The sequence below is a fragment of the Carassius carassius genome, unplaced genomic scaffold, assembly GCF_963082965.1.
Source record: "Carassius carassius unplaced genomic scaffold, fCarCar2.1 SCAFFOLD_97, whole genome shotgun sequence".
NCBI lineage: Eukaryota > Metazoa > Chordata > Actinopteri > Cypriniformes > Cyprinidae > Carassius > Carassius carassius.
Genome location: NW_026775192.1, coordinates 62501 through 83630, shown reverse-complemented (window position 1 = coordinate 83630; position 21130 = coordinate 62501). Strand labels below are relative to the sequence as shown.

At 42.8% G+C, this 21130-nt stretch overlaps 1 protein-coding gene across 7 annotated transcripts in view; it reads right to left on the bottom strand.

Moving 5' to 3' along the window:
* The window catches only part of LOC132137533 (histone deacetylase 4-like), a 68015-nt gene that overhangs the window by 21384 nt on the left and 25501 nt on the right, over positions 1-21130 (bottom strand). For 4 of the 7 annotated variants that reach the window (XM_059547569.1, XM_059547568.1, XM_059547571.1 and 1 more), the window contains exons 3-9: positions 14031-14093; positions 5980-6215; positions 4575-4665; positions 4303-4423; positions 3751-3869; positions 1848-1976; positions 1671-1765 (exon numbers count right to left, since the gene is read on the bottom strand). In XM_059547569.1, the coding sequence (XP_059403552.1) occupies positions 1671-1765; positions 1848-1976; positions 3751-3869; positions 4303-4423; positions 4575-4665; positions 5980-6215; positions 14031-14093 (854 nt within the window). The remainder of the gene's footprint in view (positions 1-1670; positions 1766-1847; positions 1977-3750; positions 3870-4302; positions 4424-4574; positions 4666-5979; positions 6216-14030; positions 14094-21130) is intronic. The other 3 variants (XM_059547572.1, XM_059547573.1, XM_059547574.1) reach the window with 1 other exon arrangement.

The window sequence follows — 21130 nt, the reverse complement described above, 5'->3', positions numbered from 1 at the left end:
AGTGTGGCAGTAATGAGCCACCGGAGGATTTACTCAGCCAGTACAACAGGAGAAGTAGCGAATAGCCAATAGCTGGCCTCGTTTTATGTCACGTGCTTCCCGAACAGCGTCTCTGCAGCATTCAGCAGGATGTGGGAGTACTTTACTTTGAGCCTTCAAAAAAGAAGAGTAACCTGTAAACTCTGCACTACTGCACTGTTTAAGGGACCGTTCACATATCGCGTCTTTTGCGCGCTCAAGTTCGTTATTTCCAACACCGCACCGCATCGAGTTAAAACATTTCAACTTTTCAGAATGCCGCAAGCGCTCCGCGTGTCATGTGACAAGAACTAACCAATCAGCTTCATCCTTCCCTGTAACAACGTTAAAAGCTCAGTCAAGATGAAAGGGACAGCTGATCATAGTTGTATATGGATTTCCATTTTGAAATAAATTTAGTAGCAGAGCTACTGCAAGCGATTTTTGAGCTGCAAATCCATTTATCCTTTGCTGAAATTTCCTATTTCAGTGTGTCCTATTTTTTTTTTCTTCTGGACAACCTTCTGATGGATTTTAATTTTAAATTGTGAGTTCCATTCAGGTTTCATGCCACTGGCACTTTTTTCGAAGGATTGTTTACAATTTCACAGCAAAAGCTATAAAGCTGTTTCCCAGTAAATAATAAAATACAATGCACTGCAATTTTATTCTGTTTTATCCTTATTCTTCGTGAAAATATGTTCTGAAAGATTCCTTAATAAGCTTCGTTCGGGATGTTAAACTACTTTAGGAGCTCTAAGGACTGCCATGGTGAAAACATTATTTGAAATCTCCTTGTGAAATTTGCTAGAGTATGGGTCAGTGTTCTGATTGCAGAAGAGTTCGACAAAGGATTACTAACACAATAAAACAACTCCAGGTATATTTTTGATAAGGATATGACAGTGCAAAATGGTTAAAAGCTCTTAAAAATCTATGCTGAAGGATAAAGACCATTTATTAATAATTTACTTGGGGAAAAAATGGAAAACACTCAAATATAAGTACATAAACCGATTAATCGTAAAAATAATCGACAGATTAATCGATTATCAAAATAATCGTTAGTTGCAGCCCTAGTGTGCACCTGCCCAGTCTTCAGGACTTGTACAACTCCAGAGTGTAGAAAAGGTCAGGTAACATCATCACAGACCCCTCTCACCCCGGACACAACCTGTTTGCACTTCTCCCCTCAGGCAGACGCTACAGATCTTTGGGCACTAGAACATCTAGACATAAAAACAGTTTTCTCCCCCATGCCATCCCCAGCTTGAACAGCTAACATTTCCGTAAATCATTCTAAATCTTAAATTATTGCCTTCCTCAAGTATTATGTAAATTCATATACATATCTCTGTATTTATACAGTTCTAAATAGAATAAAATTGCACAAATCTGTACATAAATCAATCTACTGTTCCAGATTCATACACACAGTTTATTGCTAAGTCTTACTTATTATTTTTTTTTATTCTGTTCTCATGTCAAATGTGTATGTATGCATCCATGTATGTATGTACCAGGTGCACAAATTTCTTGTGTGTTTGTGCACACCTGGCGAATTCTGATTCTGTGTTACAACACACACACACACGCGCACACACACACACACACACACACACACACAAATTGATCTAGTAAACTAGCCTCACCTCAGTCACGCTGATGCCATTCTCGCACAGGTTTCCGTGTGAGCTGTTGTTTGGGGAACTGGGTCCTGAACCAGGAGCGCTGCTACACGCCGAATCTACAGATGTCAGAGCAAGAGACAGAGTTTGTCTGTGTGAAAGCAGTCACTCAAGCACATGCGAGCGTGTCTCGAGCATCACCTGTCATGTCCAGAGAGCGTTTCTTGAGCGTGCTGATGGGACTGTCTTTGTGGCGCAGTAACGGGCTGCTCCTCCGCTCCGACACCTTCTGCTTCAGACGCGAACGCAGCTTCAGGTTCGGTTCAGATGCTGCAATGACAGACACAATGACAGGAAGCTCAACAAGACACCAGCGACAAGCAATTTGTGTGTCCACAGACGTGACAGAATCAATCAAATATCACAGCCAATCAGAAGCGCGTGTGGGCAGAGCCTCTCTGGAAGCGAACTGAATTCGCAATGAAATGGGCAAAATTTTTAAATCCAATTTATAATCTAATTCATAAATATCAAACCTTTTTAACATCATTACAAGTACATACTGAGAACTGATACCATCTTTGTTATGTAATACACTCATTGGTTTGCAGTGAGTTCAGTTTTAACGTACAAGTTTGTTTTAATTTATTTTCAAGATCTGAGGAAAACAATCTATTGTTGTCATGTATGACTCAGTATGGCTATAAATGTCATGCAAAATTATATTCAAACTCACATAGACACGTTTAATTTGGAATAAAGCACATAATAAGTATGTGAGATTATCACTGTCATATAGTTTGTTGTTTCGTGGAAATGGAAAACATTTCTAAAACAGAAATTTTACATGTCGCCGTCACAACAAGTTAGGACAAAAACTGCTGCCTTTCACTACATGAGCTTTGGCAAGTTACTATGAGCACGTCCACAGAAGTTTTGCTGTCATTCAGATGCTTTGGACGAAAAAGCATTTGTCCAGTATGAGCAGCAGCAGATGTAATGCGAAGTTAACTAGAAGAGCAACACCTCGACTGCTACTCATCAACGAACGTTTTTTCTTCAGCACGTGTGTGACGTGGCATGTTCTCTCATTTGATTTTCATTTCAGATGATGATTAAATGACGTAAGGAGTAAGTCTAAGCATTCTCCATCCTCAATCCATTTATTTGCCTACGTTTGACATCTTAAATGAAGTCAGAATCTCAGCACTGGAAGAAAAGGTCTATTCATTCAGCTGTTATCCTGCTCTCTATTCATTCGGTCGTTACTGGAAATGATGCTCGTGGCTCTATGAAAAACAGGAGGCTCCTAACGAACAGTTTTCATTAACATAAGCAAATTCCACAAACTCCTCACTAGTTGGGAAAAGTGCAGAAAATGAATCAGGATATTGCGAAGAGCAGCTGCTCAGGGACGAGGCATCCGATCGTTTCCACCTACAGGACGGCTTCATCTTCATCACACACACGAACCACAGTCTACAGCGAGATCATGTTCCACTCCTGTCAGTCACTGTTTGGCTGTTATCACATGTTGGGAAAGTCCATTTTGCTGCAGGAATATATCTGACAGAAACATATGAATCTGAAAATAAGCCACCTAAACAGCCGAAATTAAACTTTGTTATTGAGGATCTACAGCAACGAGCCATCAAGACTATATATCAAATTGTATTCATCAAAACTAAAACTGCTGCAGCTCTCAACTCAACTCTCAACCCAAACACACTCTTTTCAGACTGAGTGATCCAGTCTCTCTCTCACACACACACACACACACTCATTCACTCGCTGACACACACACACACACACACACACTCTCTCTCTCTCTCACACACACACACACACACACACACACACACACACACACACACACACACACACACACACAGGAATGTGCTGCTGCTGGCCAGAGTAAACTGTGGCTCATATCTAGCGCCGGCCTCGAGTCAACAGCATCACACCAGTTTCACCACTAAGTGAATAATTATATGGTACAAGTAGCGCCGGCTTCCTCTGAAGGGTTAGGATCCTTTCATGCCAAAAGTCACGCAACACAAAAACCTAACCAAACAGCACTGTTGCAGCGTGTTGCGTGAAGCACCTGTTTTGCGCAGTGGAAAGTCATCTTTGGAGTCGTAGACGCCCATGACAGGATGGTTGTAGGTACTAACACTGGTCTGAGGAGGGGAGCTCTGATCCAAAGAACTGTGCTGAGTTTTCCTGAACAGAAAAAGCAGACAGACAGTGAGAAAGAGGAAAAGTGATGGAAAAAAAACGATACAGTCTCTTCAGGTTTATCATCTGAATAAAGCTCAGCCACATGGATCCCTGTAGTTATGCACTGCTGTGTGTTAGGGTTATGTTCATGTAACATCAGCTGCAGGGTCAAATCCCATTTTCCCTGCACTTTCCCCATCTTTATGAGCTGCCTGACACATTAAAGCCAGATAGCCTATGTGTTAGTGTATTTTGATACCACAAATATTGCTGATTCCAAAATCTAATCGTTTATAGATTATGGATTGATCTGATCTCATCATCAAGTCTGTTGAACTGTTTGTCACTCGGATCAATGTTTTCATCTGTTTGTACTTGAATAACTAACACTAAATGTCCTTAGATCAGAAGTTGCACTGAGTGTGATGTTTCTTACCCGCTCCAGTAGCGTGGGTTGTTGGAGATGCACTGGTTGAGACTGCGCTGAGCGAGCGCTTTCTTTTTATTCAGAACAAACTCCTGCAGACGCATCTTGACCTCAGTACTGGCCACTGCACCTGTTCACAGCAGACACAGGATTTACCAAAGAGAGACTGCCAGAGAGAGTCAGTCCTGATCACAGCTTTGTTAACATTTCTGGCATCAAAAGTATTCTTTTAATTAGAAGTAACACCGTGAAAAACAGACTGAGATTTATAGTGAACTCACTCTCCTGGCCACGTTCTTTGTTCTTGAGGAGCTGGAGCTTCTGCTCTCTCTGCTGTTTCTCCATCTCCTGCTCCAGAAGCTCCTGCTGATGCTGGGGAGAGAAACACACACACCCAGTGAGCTGCAGCTCATGAAGCATTACCATTGAGCAGATCAGCTCAGGTCACTCCAGACTGAACCTGCGATCTGCAACAGGACTACAAATCCATATGACTAGGTCTTGATTTTAACCATCATCTGAACACGAGATGAACGGCTGATAACGGCTGGTGGAGATCGACTGGTACGTCCATATTGCACACAATACAATTATTTAGAAGTTTATTGCATTGTTTCATTTTCTTCTGCAGAGTTCTGCTGCCACAAACGGTTAATCCTAACCAGAACCAGCAGAACCCACAGACGGGTCAGTACACTAATAAACACCAGTGTGTGTACAAAGGACAGAGAACATGTCTGCAGGCCGCCCAACCGCTTCCCAGCTCACCAAGTCAACAACATTGAGCGTCCACTGTGTTCAGCACAATATTTGATTCATTTAACTGGACATCGGCCATGTTTTCTCTTCTTTAAGGGCATTTTGTGCTCAGCGGCAGTGAACTCCTGCCAAATGACTGAAATCTTCAGTTACGTTTACAGTAAAGCCCTTCACCTGTGCAAACCTGTAGAAATGAACGACTATACCACACTTCATATTTAAAAGATGAAGAGACATCAGGATGTGATCGACACACACCCAGCATCACATGAAGAGCACTAAACACACACCACATGCATGCAGTATGTAGTCAGTGTGCTGTAGGGTGTGTGAGCATTCAAGTAAGGTTCAGGTACACGATTTTGTTTTGTCGGTTACGACATTCACTTTGCCAAATTATATGATTTTGACTCCTTGATGACAAAAAAAAATAAACATGCTAGATTTTGTGTTGACGTCGTGAAGCATCGCAGACTTGGCATCGGCTGTCCTCCGCCATGACTCACTACACGAGATGAAACGACTGAATCTGGAACCATTGTCTAAACATTGGTATAAACATTTATAAATAGTGTAGTCCTATTCAAAATCTGTCAGGAGTTTAGTTGTGTGTAGGTACAGTGATTATGTGTAGCATTTGTATAGTTTGTATTTTTAGTTTATGTATAGGTAAACATTTATATATAGTATATTTATAGTCAAAGTAGGTTAGTTGTGTGTAGGTTTATATTGTTATACTTCATTGTTGTATGTCTGTATTTATGTAGCAACGTTATGTTCCACTGTATGTCCACATATGTAGCGGAATGACAACAAAGCACAACTTGAACTTGAAGCAGTCGATTCATAGAAGCTTTCATGAAAAGTTAAGCCTGAGAAACTTTAACCAGCTTTAACCACTACATCCCACCAGCGCTGGGTCCTGACCTTCATGTGCTCCTGTATCTGGGCCTCGTGTTGGCGCGAGAGCTGCTCGTGTTTCCGCTGGAACTCAGTGACGAGGACCTGCTGCTGCAGCTGCTGCTTGTGTTTGAGCGCCAGCATCTCGTGCTGCAGCTGCTGCTGGCGGCGGCTCGAGTCCAGCGTCTGTGTCTGCTCCACACGCAGCTCCATGGGGATGGCGGCCGGAGGAATCCTCACAGGCAGAGCGGAACTCAGCTCCACTGCAGAAACAAGACAAAAACACACTGAGACGAGGGCAAAGACACAGACTCAGACATCAGAGCCATGCAGCAGTTAACAACCCACTGCTGCTGACAGGCATCATGTAAGCAAACACACAAACACATAAGTCCAACAAGAGTGATTTGTATACACATATACACACACACAATTACATAATAAATGAAAAGAAAATAGAATACAAAAAGATTAGAAAGGTAGTTGATTTTTTTTTAAGAATAGAATTAGAATAGTGAGTGCTAAAGTTAGAGGGTCAAATAAAGATGGAAGAGATGGGTTTTAAGCTGATTCTTGAAGATGGCTAAGGACTCAGATTGAGTTGGGTAGGTCATTCCACCAGGAGGAACATTTAATTTAAAAGTCCGTAAAAGTAAAAAGACCTGTCTCTCTCCTTCCATTCATTGCGAAAACCATCAAAAGAGTTTATTTCAACCAGATATCATTGTTTCTTTCCCAGAACAACAAACTGGATGCTAACCAGTCAGGTTTCAGGAGTGGTCATTCAACGGAGACTGGGCTACTGTCAATCACGGAAGCCCTGCGGATTGCAAAAGCGGATTCCAAATCATCAGTTCTTATTCCTCTGGATCTATCTGCTGCTTTTGATACTGTTAATCAAAAGCGAGTGCTGTTGGCGCAGTGGATAAGACACATGCCTTTGGTGTGAGAGACCCGGGTTTGAATCCACTGTGAGACACCAATGTGTCCCTGAGCAAGACACTTAACCCCTAGTTGCTCCAGAGGCGTGCGACCTCTGACATATATAGCAATTGTAAGTCGCTTTGGATAAAAACGTCAGCTAAATGAATAAATGTAATCTTTGATATCGCACATGTGTTCCGCTGCCTGCTGTTCATCAGATCCTTCTGTCTGTCCTCTCATCAATGGGCATCACAGGAATTCCACTTTTCTGGTTTAAATCCTATCTCACTGATAGGTCTATCAGGATGTCCTGGGGAGGGGAGGTATCCAAAGCACATCGACTTGTCACTGGGGTTCCTCAGGGATCAGTTCTGGGACCCCTCCTCTTCTCCATATACACTACATCACTGGGTCCCATCATACAGGCACATGGATTCTCCTACCATTACTATGCTGATGACACACAGCTCTATCTCCCATTCAACCAGATGATCCAACGGTAGCTGCATGGATCTCAGGCTGCCTGGAGGACATCTCAGCATGGATGATAGAATATCACTTATAGCTCAACCTGGCAAAGACTGAGCTTCTTGTCTTCCCTGTCACTCCAACTCTAAAGTATGATTTCTCCATCCAGCTAGGATCTTCTACAATTACCCCATCAAGCATGGTCAGAAATCTTGGTGTAATCTTTGATGACCAATTGACCTTCAAAGACCACATTGCAAAGATTGCTTGATCTTGCAGGTTTGCGCTGCACAACATCAGAAAGATCAGGCCCTTTCTAACGGAGCATGCTGCACAACTTCTTATCCAGGCCCTTGTCATTTTTAGGCTGGACTACTGCAATGCTCTTCTGGCTGGACTTCCATCAATCACAATCAAACCTCTACAAATGATTCAGAATGCAGCAGCACAAATGGTCTTAGACAAGCTCAAAAGAGCCCATGTCACACCTCTCTTTATCTCCTTGAACTGGCTCCAGGTTGTGGCTCGCATCAAGTTCAAGACATTGATGCTTGCATATACAACATCCACAGACTCAGGACCTGTGTACTTCCACTCACTATTACTAATCTACATCCCCTCCAGAAGTCTGAGATCCACTAGTGAGCGACGCCTCGTGGTACCATCACAGAGAGGCTCAAAACTGCTTTCCAGAAGATTCTCGTTCACCATTCCAGGCTGGTGGAATGATCTTCACACCCCTATCCGAAATACTGAATCCCTGACAACTTTTAAGCGACAGCTGAAAACTCATCTCTTTCAAAACTACTTGGCTTCATCGTTAAAAAAAAAAAAAAAAAAAAAAAAAAACACCATTCTCTATATTTGTTCCTTTTTCTAGCTTGTACTTATTTGAACAATGTCTAAAACTTAGTATTACAAGCACTTCCTGTCTCTGTTTGCCTCTTTAAGAAGAATTACTTGATGTATCCCCCAATTGTAAGTGGCTTTGGATAAAAGCGCCTGCAAAATGACAATGTAAAATGTAAATGTAGATAGAAAGACATTCAAAACTGTCAAACTTTTGCAAAATAAAGAAAACTACTTTCTGCGGTCTCGTTTTCCTTTCAGAGAACTTTGAAACGAGTCGTGAACCGTAACTCAGCGAATTTCTTCTCTCATTTTGTTAATCTGTCAATGATTTAAGTGAAATATATTTTGTGTATATGCCTATATTCCTTTTTTATGTAAGCCTATAGTTACATTCTGTTTTCTCTGTTCACAGAAGGACAGCAGGTGCGTGTGATCTGTTGAGTACTTCTTACACTATCTTCGGATAAGCTCTAATGACGGTACATTGCCATTTCAACTTAATGATGAGCTCAGCTGAGTGGGCATTTCTCTCACTGGTTAGCAAGCCGTACTACTGGAATTCCTGATTGGATGACAGCAAATTTCAAATATTAAATGGAACAATAAAATAACATTATTAAACAGCTAATGGCCATTTAAAATTTTCAGTTCTGTTCTGACCAAGCAGCAAGCTCCCGCTCTCTCGTGCATGGTTTAAATCATACTTACATGACCGCCATCAGTTCGTAGCAGTGAATGAAGATGTACCATATCGATCACAAGTGCAGTATGGAGTACCTCAAGGCTCAGTACTAGGGCCGCTACTCTTCACGCTTTATATGTTACCCTTGGGATATATCATCAGGAAACATGGTGTTAGCTTTCACTGTTATGCTGATGATACTCAGCTCTATATTTCTTCGCGGCCCGGTGAAACACACCAGTTTGAAAAACTAATGGAATGCATAGTCGATATAAAAAACTGGATGACGAGTAATTTCTTACTGCTAAATTCTGAAAAAACAGAGGTGTTAATTATAGGACCTAAAAACTCCGCTTGTAATAACCTAGAACACTGTCTAAGACTTGATGGTTGCTCTGTCAATTCTTCATCATCAGTTAGGAACCTAGGTGTGCTATTTGATCGCAATCTTTCCTTAGAAAGCCACGTTTCTAGCATTTGTAAAACTGCATTTTTCCATCTCAAAAATATATCTAAATTACGGCCTATGCTCTCAATCTCAAATGCAGAAATGTTAATCCATGCATTTATGACCTCAAGGTTAGATTATTGTAATGCTTTATTGGGTGGTTGTTCTGCACGCTTAGTAAACAAACTACAGCTAGTCCAAAATGCAGCAGCAAGAGTTCTTACTAGAACCAGGAAGTATGACCATATTAGCCCGGTCCTGTCAACACTGCACTGGCTCCCTATCAAGCATCGCATAGATTTTAAAATATTGCTTATTACTTATAAAGCCCTGAATGGTTTAGCACCTCAGTATTTGAATGAGCTCCTTTTACATTATAATCCTCTACGTCCGCTACGTTCTCAAAACTCAGGCAATTTGATAATACCTAGAATATCAAAATCAACTGCGGGCGGCAGATCCTTTTCCTATTTGGCGCCTAAACTCTGGAATAACCTACCTAACATTGTTCGGGAGGCAGACACACTCTTGCAGTTTAAATCTAGATTAAAGACCCATCTCTTTAACCTGGCATACACATAACATACTAATATGCTTTTATTATCCAAATCCGTTAAAGGATTTTTAGGCTGCATTAATTAGGTAAACCGGAACCGGGAACACTTAGAAGAATGGCATCTACGCTAATATTTGTCTGTTTCTCTCTTGTTCCGAGGTCACCGTAGCCACCAGATCCAGTCTGTGTCCAGATCAGAGGGTCACTGCAGTCACCCGGATCCAGTACGTATCCAGACCAGATGCTGGATCAGCACCTAGAAAGGACCTCTACATCCCTGAAAGACAGCGGAGACCAGGACAACTAGAGCCCCAGATACAGATCCCCTGTAAAGACCTTGTCTCAGAGGAGCACCAGGACAAGACCACAGGAAACAGATGATTCTGCTGCACAATCTGACTTTGCTGCAGTCTGGAATTGAACTACTGGTTTCGTCTGGTCAGAGGAGAACTGGCCCCCAACTGAGCCTGGTTTCTCCCAAGGTTTTTTTCTCCATTCTGTCACCGATGGAGTTTCGGTTCCTTGCCGCTGTTGCCTCTGGCTTGCTTAGTTGGGGTCACTTCATCTACAGCGATATCGTTGACTTGATTGCAAATAAATGCACAGACACTATTTAACTGAACAGAGATGACATCACTGAATTCAATGATGAACTGCCTTTAACTATCATTTTGCATTATTGACACTGTTTTCCTAATGAATGTTGTTCAGTTGCTTTGACGCAATGTATTTTGTTTAAAGCGCTATATAAATAAAGGTGACTTGACTTGACTTGTGTGAAGCCAACAAGGAAGTGACTTAAACTGTAACTCATCGACTGGCCGCTAGAGGACGGTTCCAAAAGGAAATCAGTCCCATAGACTCGCCATGTTAAAATGGTTCCTGGGGACAAGATGGTGACAGCCCACTCTGCCCACTTTGGCTTCAAAAATGCTCTTCCTGTCTCTTCCTAACATTACCTCCATGTTTTTATACAGTCTACGGTTTTGACCCATAAAATTTGATTTAGTTTCTTTTCAGTTTCATTAGTTTCCGGTTTTCATTCCTTGAACCAGTTCATAGCCCTGGTTGCCAACATTATTTACTTTGCAAATTGCAATCAAAAAATTAATATTGTGATTGAGTGCAATTACACGGGCACACACACACACACACACACACACAGAAGGCCTGCGTGATGACTGCTTCATTCATCAGAGGTGAGCAGGTCTGGACTAGTCCTACACAACTGTGTGCTCGTCCTCCAGTCGACAGGATCAATGCACAACGGCTGCAAACACATTTCCCTACCCTTTTCCCTACACACACACGCGCGCGCGCACACACACACACACACACACACACACACACACACACACACACACACACACACACACACACACACACACACACAGAAACACACACAGAAACAAAAACACAAAATCACACACACCACTGAGGAGCATCCTCAAAACAATATGATCTTGTGCTTCATTTGTCCATTGGGGAATCAATGTAAAGTTTGAACAAAGACACAAAATAATTACGGTAATTTTCACACTGCTGTTTTGAAACAGTATTGCACCTCTGTCTCCATCTCTGTAAGCTACTTAAGACCTAATCTATAATTCAGTGCACTAAATCCAGGCGTTACACTGGGATGAAATGAATATACCATATCATTCACGTGCCAAAATACCATGCAGTTGGATTGGACTCACACAGCCTTTGACAATGAACAACTAGACAATGCACTCTCTCAGTTCTCTGCTCTGGACACGAACAGCGCTACGGACACTCTTTGCTCCACTTTAACATCTTGCTTGGACAACTTTTGCCCACTGTTGTCTAGACCAGCACGCACTGCCCCATCTGCCCCCTGGCTGTCTGAGGTTCTCCGTGAACATCGCTCTAAACTCAGGGCTGCAGAGAGGAAATGGCAGAAATCAAGAAACTCTACAGACCTCAGTGTGTATCAGTCTCTCCTCTCTTCCTTCTCTGCAAATGTCTTCACGGCTAAAACATCCTACTACCACAACAAAATTAACAGCTGTTGTGACGCTCGGACACTCTTCAAGACTTTCTCTTCTCTTCTTGATCCACCGCCACCACCTCCTCCTTCGACTCTTACAGCGGACGACTTTGCAGTTTTCTTCACAAATAAGACGAGATCCATCAGCGGCCAATTCTCCACACCGCAGACTGAGGACAACTTCACAATGACCGATGCACACTCTTTCTCCTCCTTCTCCCCACTCTCAGAGATGGACGTCTCCGAACTTCTCCTGTCCAATCATCCTACTACTTGTCCACTTGATCCGATCCCCACTCACCTCCTTCAAGCGATCTCTTCTTCAGTCATACCTTTGCTTACTCACGTTATCAACTCCTCTCTTCACTCTGGAACATTTCCCTCAGCATTCAAGCAGGCTCGGGTAAGCCCACTGCTCAAGAAACCATCACTAAATCCAGCGCTTCTTGAAAACTACAGACCGGTATCCCTTCTTCCATTTATTGCAAAGACACTTGAGCGAGCTGTGTTCAACCAGTTTTCTATATTCCTTGTACAGAACAACCTCCTGGACAGCAACCAATCTGGCTTCAAAAGTGGCCACTCAACTGAGACTGCTCTGCTCTCGGTTACTGAAGCCCTGCGACTAGCAAGAGCAGCTTCAAAATCCTCGGTACTCATCTTACTGGACCTTTCTGCTGCTTTTGACACTGTTAATCACCAGATTCTCCTGTCCACCCTCAGAAAGATGGGCATCTCTGGAACAGCACTCCTGTGGGTTAAGTCCTACCTCTCTGACAGATCCTTCAGTGTGTCTTGGAGGGGTGATGTTTCAAAGTCACACCACCTTGCTACTGGGGTTCCTCAAGGCTCAGTACTTGGACCACTTCTCTTCTCCATCTACATGACATCATTAGGATCTGTCATTCAGAAGCATGGCTTTTCTTATCACTGCTACGCTGATGACACCCAACTCTACCTCTCATTCCAACCAGATGACCCGACGGTAGCTGCTCGCATTTCAGCCTGTCTGAGTGACATCTCTAGCTGGATGAATGACCATCACCTTCAGCTTAACCTTACGAAGACAGAACTCCTGGTGATTCCAGCTAACCCATTGCTTCATCACAACTTCTCTATACAGCTGGGCTCATCAACCATTACTCCTTCGAGGACAGCTAGAAACCTAGGAGTTGTGATGGATCATCAGTTAAGCTTCACAGACCACATTGCTACAACTACCCGGTCCTGCAGGTTTGCCTTATACAACATTAGGAAGATTAGACCCTTCCTGTCAGAGCAAGCAACCCAACTTCTTGTCCAAGCTCTTGTTCTCTCCAGACTGGACTATTGTAATGCTCTCCTGGCGGGCCTTCCTGCATGTACTGTCAAGCCTCTGCAATTGATTCAGAATGCAGCAGCGAGGGTTGTCTTCAATGAGCCAAAGAAAGCTCACGTTACTCCGCTCCTCATCAGGTTACACTGGCTACCAGTAGCTGCTCGCATCAAATTCAAGGTACTGATGCTAGCCTACAAGACGACCACTGGCACGGCACCAACTTACCTAAACTCATTGGTTAAATCTTATGTGCCCTCCAGAAGTTTGCGCTCTGCAAGTGATCGACGCCTTGTGGTACCATCCCAAAGAAGTTCAAAATCACTCTCAAGGACCTTTTCCTGGACTGTCCCCAGCTGGTGGAATGACCTCCCAATCTCAATTCGTACAGCTGAGTCTTTACTCATTTTCAAGAAACAGCTAAAGACTCATCTTTTTCGCCTGCACTTAACCAACTAACACTAGCACTTTTCCTTTTCTTGTCTTTTAATTTAAAAAAAAAAAAAAAAAAAACCTAATGCGTTCTATACTAGACTAACTGAGACTTGTCATGGCACTTGTATACTGTTGTTGTTCTCTTGTTGACCTGACTGCTTCTGTTGTTCTCATTTGTAAGTCGCTTTGGATAAAAGCGTCTGCTAAATGATTAAATGTAAATGTAAATGTAAATTTAGGCTGTGTTTCCTTCAGTCAGAAAAGTTCATTTATATGGATATTCTACCAATCCACTACATTTGTTACCATTTAATTTGTATTTAGCATGTTTTGTCTCCACACCGCAGTGTTCCTGCTAAAGAATCCTCATGAAGATTAGACAGTTACCTGTGGGAATGTGGTCAAACGCCGACGGCTTCAAAAGCTCCACAGTCTGGTCCATCTGAGAGTCTGAGACAGAGACAGAACAGGACTCAATGGCAAACTATTCTCCAGAGTCATTCTGTGGAAATACATGTTTTGCAATCAACACATCACAATTTTCTGTAAATGATCAAGCGGTGAAGGAAAAACTGGATTTCTCCTGCTCTAACAGTGATGGCTGGCTATTTGTTTGTTACACTTTGGCATGTTAAACTGTTCTTTTCAACAATCATGCATCTTTTAAAGTATGGAGAGCAGCAGCTGAGCAGTAGTGCGGTAAATAACAGTGTAAGTGAGCAGTAAAGCAGCAGTAAAGCAGCACTGCCTCATCTCTACTGCAGCAGACAGTAATTACAGACAGCATGAAAAGGCTTTTCACTTCTTTACAGCAGCCTACGGACAGAGAGAGACACAAGAGAGAGAGAGAGAGAGAGAGAGAGAGACTGAGAGAGAGACAGAGACAGAGAGAGAGTGAGAGTGAGAGAGAGAGAGACTGAGAGAGAGACAGAGACAGAGAGAGAGTGAGAGTGAGAGAGAGAGAGACTGAGAGAGAGACAGAGACAGAGAGAGAGAGAGAGAGTGAGAGAGAGAGAGTGAGAGAGACAGAGACAGAGAGAGAGAGAGAGAGAGACTGAGAGAGAGAGAGAGAGAGACTGAGAGAGAGAGAGAGACAGAGAGAGAGAGAGAGAGAGAGAGAGAGAGAGACTGAGAGAGAGACAGAGACAGAGAGAGAGAGAGAGAGAGACTGAGAGAGAGAGAGAGAGAGAGACAGAGAGAGAGAGAGTGAGAGAGACAGAGACAGAGACAGAGAGAGAGAGAGAGACAGAGAGAGTGAGAGAGACAGAGACAGAGACAGAGAGAGAGAGAGAGACTGAGAGAGAGAGAGAGAGAGAGAGAGAGACAGAGAGAGAGAGAGAGAGAGAGAGAGACAGAGAGAGAGAGAGAGAGAGACAGAGAGAGAGAGAGACAGAGAGAGAGACAGAGAGAGACAGAGAGAGAGAGAGACAGAGAGAGAGAGAGAGTGAGAGAGAGAGAGTGAGAGAGACAGAGACAGAGAGAGAGAGAGAGACAGAGAGAGAGACAGAGAGAGAGACAGAGAGAGAGAGAGAGAGAGAGACAGAGAGAGAGACAGAGAGACAGAGAGAGAGACAGAGAGAGACAGAGAGAGAGAGAGAGAGAGAGAGACACTGAGAGAGAGAGAGAGAGAGACTGAGAGAGAGAGAGAGAGAGAGAGACAGAGAGAGAGACAGAGAGAGAGAAACAGAGAGAGACAGAGAGAGACAGAGAGAGAGAGAGAGAGAGAGACTGAGAGAGAGAGAGACTGAGAGAGAGAGAGAGAGAGAGAGACTGAGAGAGAGAGAGACTGAGAGAGAGAGAGAGAGAGAGAGAGAGAGACTGAGAGAGAGACAGAGAGAGACTGAGAGAGAGAGAGAGACTGAGAGAGAGTTACCACGGTTACGATGGCAGTTGGCAGCAGAAATACCAGCTCCTGATTTCAACATCATTTTTGCCAGATAATGGATTTTTTCATGAACCAAATCATAATTAGTTAATTGGACATTTATTTGTGAACAATAGAGGCAGAAGATTTCTAAGGTAAGACCTCTTAAAAAGATTGTCATCAACTAAAAACGACATATAAAGTCACTGTAGCAGTTAACTGTTAGCCAAGCTGACATTCTGTGACAGTTAGTTCAGTTAGAACAACATGGGCCTCACTAAAGCAGAGGCATTTTTCAAAAATGAAGAGGAGTTGGAGATAATCTATCCAGCAGAAATTAAATCTACAAAAGACAAGAAAAAGATGAAAGAGATTATGCTGAGGGAGAACCCAGAGATTCTGCTATCTGACTACAGTGGAGCAGAAAACAGCAGAGTGCTGTGTAACCTGCTGTTCTTCACTGAACAGACATCATCCTGGCACACCGTCCTCTGCTCAAACATGACATGTGTGAGGAAAGGAGGCATCAGCAAAGGCAGACAACTCACTCTGGAAGGAGAGAACGACACAAAGCTGACTGTGAATCTTTACCATAATGGCACAGTCATGGTCCAGGGAGCAGAAACCAGCCTCAGTGAATTCCAGAGGAGCTTCAGAAACCTTAAACACCAGGTTCAGAAGATAAAACAAGATCCTGAAATGAAGAGCCACACAGTGCCCAGCACCAGCTCCGTTACCATCTCTGACAGCAGCTCAGGAACTCCTCAAACACACAGACACTCCAGCACTCCTGCGTCTCCTAAGATCAAGGCTTTGAGAGATAACATCGCTGAGCTGGAGCAGCACTTCTGTCTGTTTAAAGAGGAAACTACCAACAGCCTCCATCATCTGCTAAACCTGACCAGCCACCACAGTGTGCAACAAATACAGCAGCTCTGCTCTGCTGTAAAACAACTGGAGGAGGACAATCAAGAGCTGCACCAAGAGCTGAGGAGGGTGAGAGAAGAGCACAACACAGCCACACACTGGAGAGACTGCTGGAGGAGACCAGAAACCAGCTCCACACAAGACAACACCAAGAGAGTGTCAGCACCCAAACACACAGCACAAACACCACTCAACAGCAGCAGTGTGTCAGCTCACCGTCTCAGAGCTCCTTCACTCCTGCAACCGCTCACAAGCTCAAGAGGAAAGAGAGCAGCAGCAGTACACAGAGTCCTCCACCTGCACCATTCAGGAGCACCAGCAGAGAACAGAAGAGTCAAGACAACATCATTATACTCTGTGATTCCAACGGCCATCATCTCGACCCCAGACGACTGTTTCCGGGGAGATCTGTGAAGAAGTTCTGGTGTCCCACGTCACACTCAGCTGTGAGGCTGCTGCGAGACGGTGGGTTCGGTGCACCGTCACACATCATTCTCCACACCGGGACAAACGACCTCAGTGCTAGAAACATAGATGTCACTAAAGCCCTGACCAACGTAGTGCAAACAGCTAGCAGGATCTACCCCAGAGCCAAAATCATCATCTCGACCCTTCTACCTCGCAGAGACGTGCCACAAAACATCATCAACTCCATCAATGAGAAGATAGCTGGAATCTGTGCTTCAATGACAAATGTCCACATAGCTGACCATCAGCGCATCACCCATGAGCATCTATATGACCACATCCACATCCATCGAGAGGGAATGAGACTGTTTGCTAAGAGCATCAAGGAGACAGCCCTGCGCCCCCCTCCGAAGACGCTCGGTGATCACGAGGAGAGGGTAAGAGTGCTTCAGTCAGACAGCTACGCCGCTGTAGCAGCAGGACGAGCTAGAACAGACTCCAGAGACCTGATCCAGATCAAAAACATGCTGAAAATGATCTGTGACAACCTACTAGCTTAACTACTTACAGTGTGTCTGGAGTTAAAAATTACCATTACTTCTTAATTACTTTTATTTCACTTATTTCTACTTGTTTACTTTCAAATTTGACAATTGTAAAACTCATTCACTCGTGATGTGTTTATATCATATATATATTATATATATTTTATTTATATATATAATCCTTTTTTTTTTTTTTTTTTTTTTTTAATTGATGAATTTATATTTTAAAACATGATTTGTTCATGAATTCATACATTATTCTGGTAAATGCAATACTTCCCAATGTCATCGTTTAAAATAACTAGTTATAATATTCAAGGAATGTTCTCTTCAGCTTTTGGAGAGAAAAGTACCAATCCTGATTTTATTAACGCTGTACATAGTTCAGACATAATTATTTTACTTGAGACATGGAGTCGTTTAGACTCTCAAACCTCCCCCCCCTCACACTACAGAGAGCTGCGCATCCCCTCAATCAAACAGCCTGATGTTAGAAACGGAAGAGATTCAGGAGGAATCAGAGTCTGGTTTAAACACCATCTGTGGCAGTATATTCAGCCCATGAAAAAGGGAAAAACACACATTTGGATAAAAATTCAAAAAGAGATTTTGTGTTTAGATGAGGACCTGTACCTGTGTTCCACATATATCCCCCCATATGAGTCGCCTTATTATAATGAAGACATCTTCTCAACCCTACAATCAGAGATCAATTACTTCCAGTCTAGAGGTTCAGTTCTATTAATGGGGGATCTGAACGCCAGAACGGGGAAGGAACAGGACTACATCAGCTCTGATGGGGACAAATATATTAACAGTTCACTTCATCATCAGCAAAAAGGTTTTACCAAAACACGCCAGAATTATGACAACACGATTAACAGACATGGAAAACAAGTCCTGCAGCTCTGCAAAAGCCTGGGCCTGTACATAGTGAATGGCAGAATGACGGGTGACTCTCTGGGCCGATGTACATACAGCTCACATCTGGGCAGCAGCACAGTAGATTACGCCATCACAGATCTAGACCAGAGTCAGATCAACTATTTCACAGTGATGCCACAGCTGCCATTATCAGACCACAGTCACATAGTCCTCAGTCTCAACAGGTCAGGGAATCATCTGCCATCTTCTGAACAGAAAGTTCAATTATATCCGCTCCCCCCCAAATTTATATGGAGTAAAGACAGTCCTGCCCAGTATGAAGCTGCGCTCCACAGCACCCACGCTGAGAACATGATAGACTCATTTCTCCTGACTACATTTAGTGTAGAGAAGAGAAGTATCAATTTAGCAACTAAACAGTTAACTCAAATCTTTTCTACAGTGGTCAGAAAAGCCCTCAGAAAAAGAACAAATTACCGATGTAAAAAAGAAATCGCTAAAGATGCTTGGTTTGATAAAGATTGTCAAAAACTAAGAAAAGAATTAAGATCATTATCAAATAAAAAACACAGAGACCCTGCAAACCAACAAATACGAGCCACATATCAAGAAATGCTCAAACTATACAAGTCACTATTAATACAGAAGAAAACTGACCACATAAAAATTAAAATAAACAAAATTGAAGAAGCAATCGATCAAAATTCTTTTTGGGATTTATGGAATAATTTAGATAAATCCAAAGAGGCCAAACACCTTCCCATCTATGACCCAAACATCTGGACTGAACATTTCAGAAAACTCTATTCTCTAAACGAACCAACCCTCGCCCAAAAACATCTGACCTCCCAACTAAATAACCTGGAATACACGAGAAAAGAGCAGCTCAATCATTTAGACAAGCCCATAGAATTAACTGAACTGACAGAGAAGATGAAATCCCTCAAAAATAAGAAATCAAGTGGCTTAGATGGAATTTCTAATGAAATGCTGAAACACAGCAGCCCCAAACTGAGACTTGCTATCCTAACATTATTCAATCTCTTATTAAAATCTGGACACTTTCCTGAGATCTGGAAAGAGAACGTGATAACCCCGATTTTTAAACAAGGTGAAAAGTATGACCCAAATAATTATAGAGGCATCACAGTGAGCAGTAACCTCGGAAAACTATTCTGCTCCATCATCAATGAGAGATTAATTCAGTTCATCCAAGAACACAAGATTTTAAACAATTGTCAAATTGGATTTATGCCAAAACAGAGAACTTCAAATCACATTTACACACTCCACACACTCATAGAAAAATATGTTCATCAAACAAAACAAGGAAAAATATTTGGCTGCTTCATTGATTTTAAAAAAGCCTTTGATTCGGTATGGCACAATGGACTTTTTCTAAAACTGATTCAGAGCGGAATAGGAGGAAAGACATATGACATCATAAAGGACATATACAACGGGAACAAATGCTGTGTCAAGATCAACGACAGACGTACTGATTATTTCAGTCAGAATAAAGGAGTGCGTCAAGGCTGTAGCCTCAGCCCGACTCTGTTTAATATCTATATTAATGAACTGGCATCAGCACTTGAGAAGTCCCCTTGCCCTGGTCTGACCCTCGAGGGCAGAGAAATCAAATGTCTCCTGTACGCTGACGATCTTCTGCTCTTGTCACCTCATGAAGAGGGGCTACACCAAAGCCTCTCGCTTTTAGAAGATTACAGTAGAGACTGGGCCTTACCAATAAACATGGAGAAATCCAAAATTATCATCTTTCAGAAAAAACCTCGGCTTACTGACAAAAAATATAGTTTTACAATCGGGGGAACACTTCTTAATCATGTGACGTGTTATAATTATTTGGGTCTCACTATCTCAGCTTCTGGTCAGTTTGACCTGGCAATAAAACATCTGACTGATAAGGCACGCAGGGCTTATTACACTATTAGAAAATCTTTGTTCAAATTCAACCCACCTATTAAATTATGGCTAAAAATCTTCGACAGCATCATCAAACCCATTCTTCTATACGGTTGTGAGATCTGGGGCCCCAAATTTAAATTAAACTACACATCGTGGGATAAAAGACCCACTGAAATGTTCCACCTGGAGTTCTGCAAGAACATCCTGGGACTTCACAGAAACGCCCCTAGTCTCGGCTGCAGGGCAGAACTGGGCAGATTCCCTCTTCTAGCAGAGATCCAGAAGAGAACAGCCAAGTTCTGGTTCCATCTATCAGACACACGGACAGATGATTACCATCACTGCGCTCTTATGTACAGGACAGGACACCCAGAGAGTGACCCCACGCACTATTTAGTGGAAAAACACCAACTCAGCTCAACCATTCAATTAAGACACGCAAAAGTTAAAGAAATTGTAAAACTAACCCAGGAAGAATACATCTATGATTGGCAGGTCAAAGTAGAACAAATTAACAAATTAAAATACTTCTATAGATTAAAGACTGGCTATCAATTGGCACCTTACTTGATCAAAATTAAAGACTATAGTAAGAGAAAGCTCCTGACGAAGTATCGTCTGAGTGATCACCGTCTGTGTGTGGAGACGGGCCGACACAAACACAGCTGGAGAGAGAGAGTGTGTGTGTGTGTGTGTGTGTGGAGACGGGCCGACACAAACACAGCTGGAGAGAGAGAGAGTGTGTGTGTGTGTGTGTGTGTGTGTGTGTGTGTGTGTGTGGAGACGGGCCGACACAAACACAGCTGGAGAGAGAGAGAGCTCCGACTGTGTCCTCACTGCACAGAGTGTGTGTGTGTGTGTGTGTGTGTGTGTGTGTGTGTGTGTGTGTGTGTGTGTGTGTGTGTGTGTGTGTGTGTGTGTGGAGACGGGCC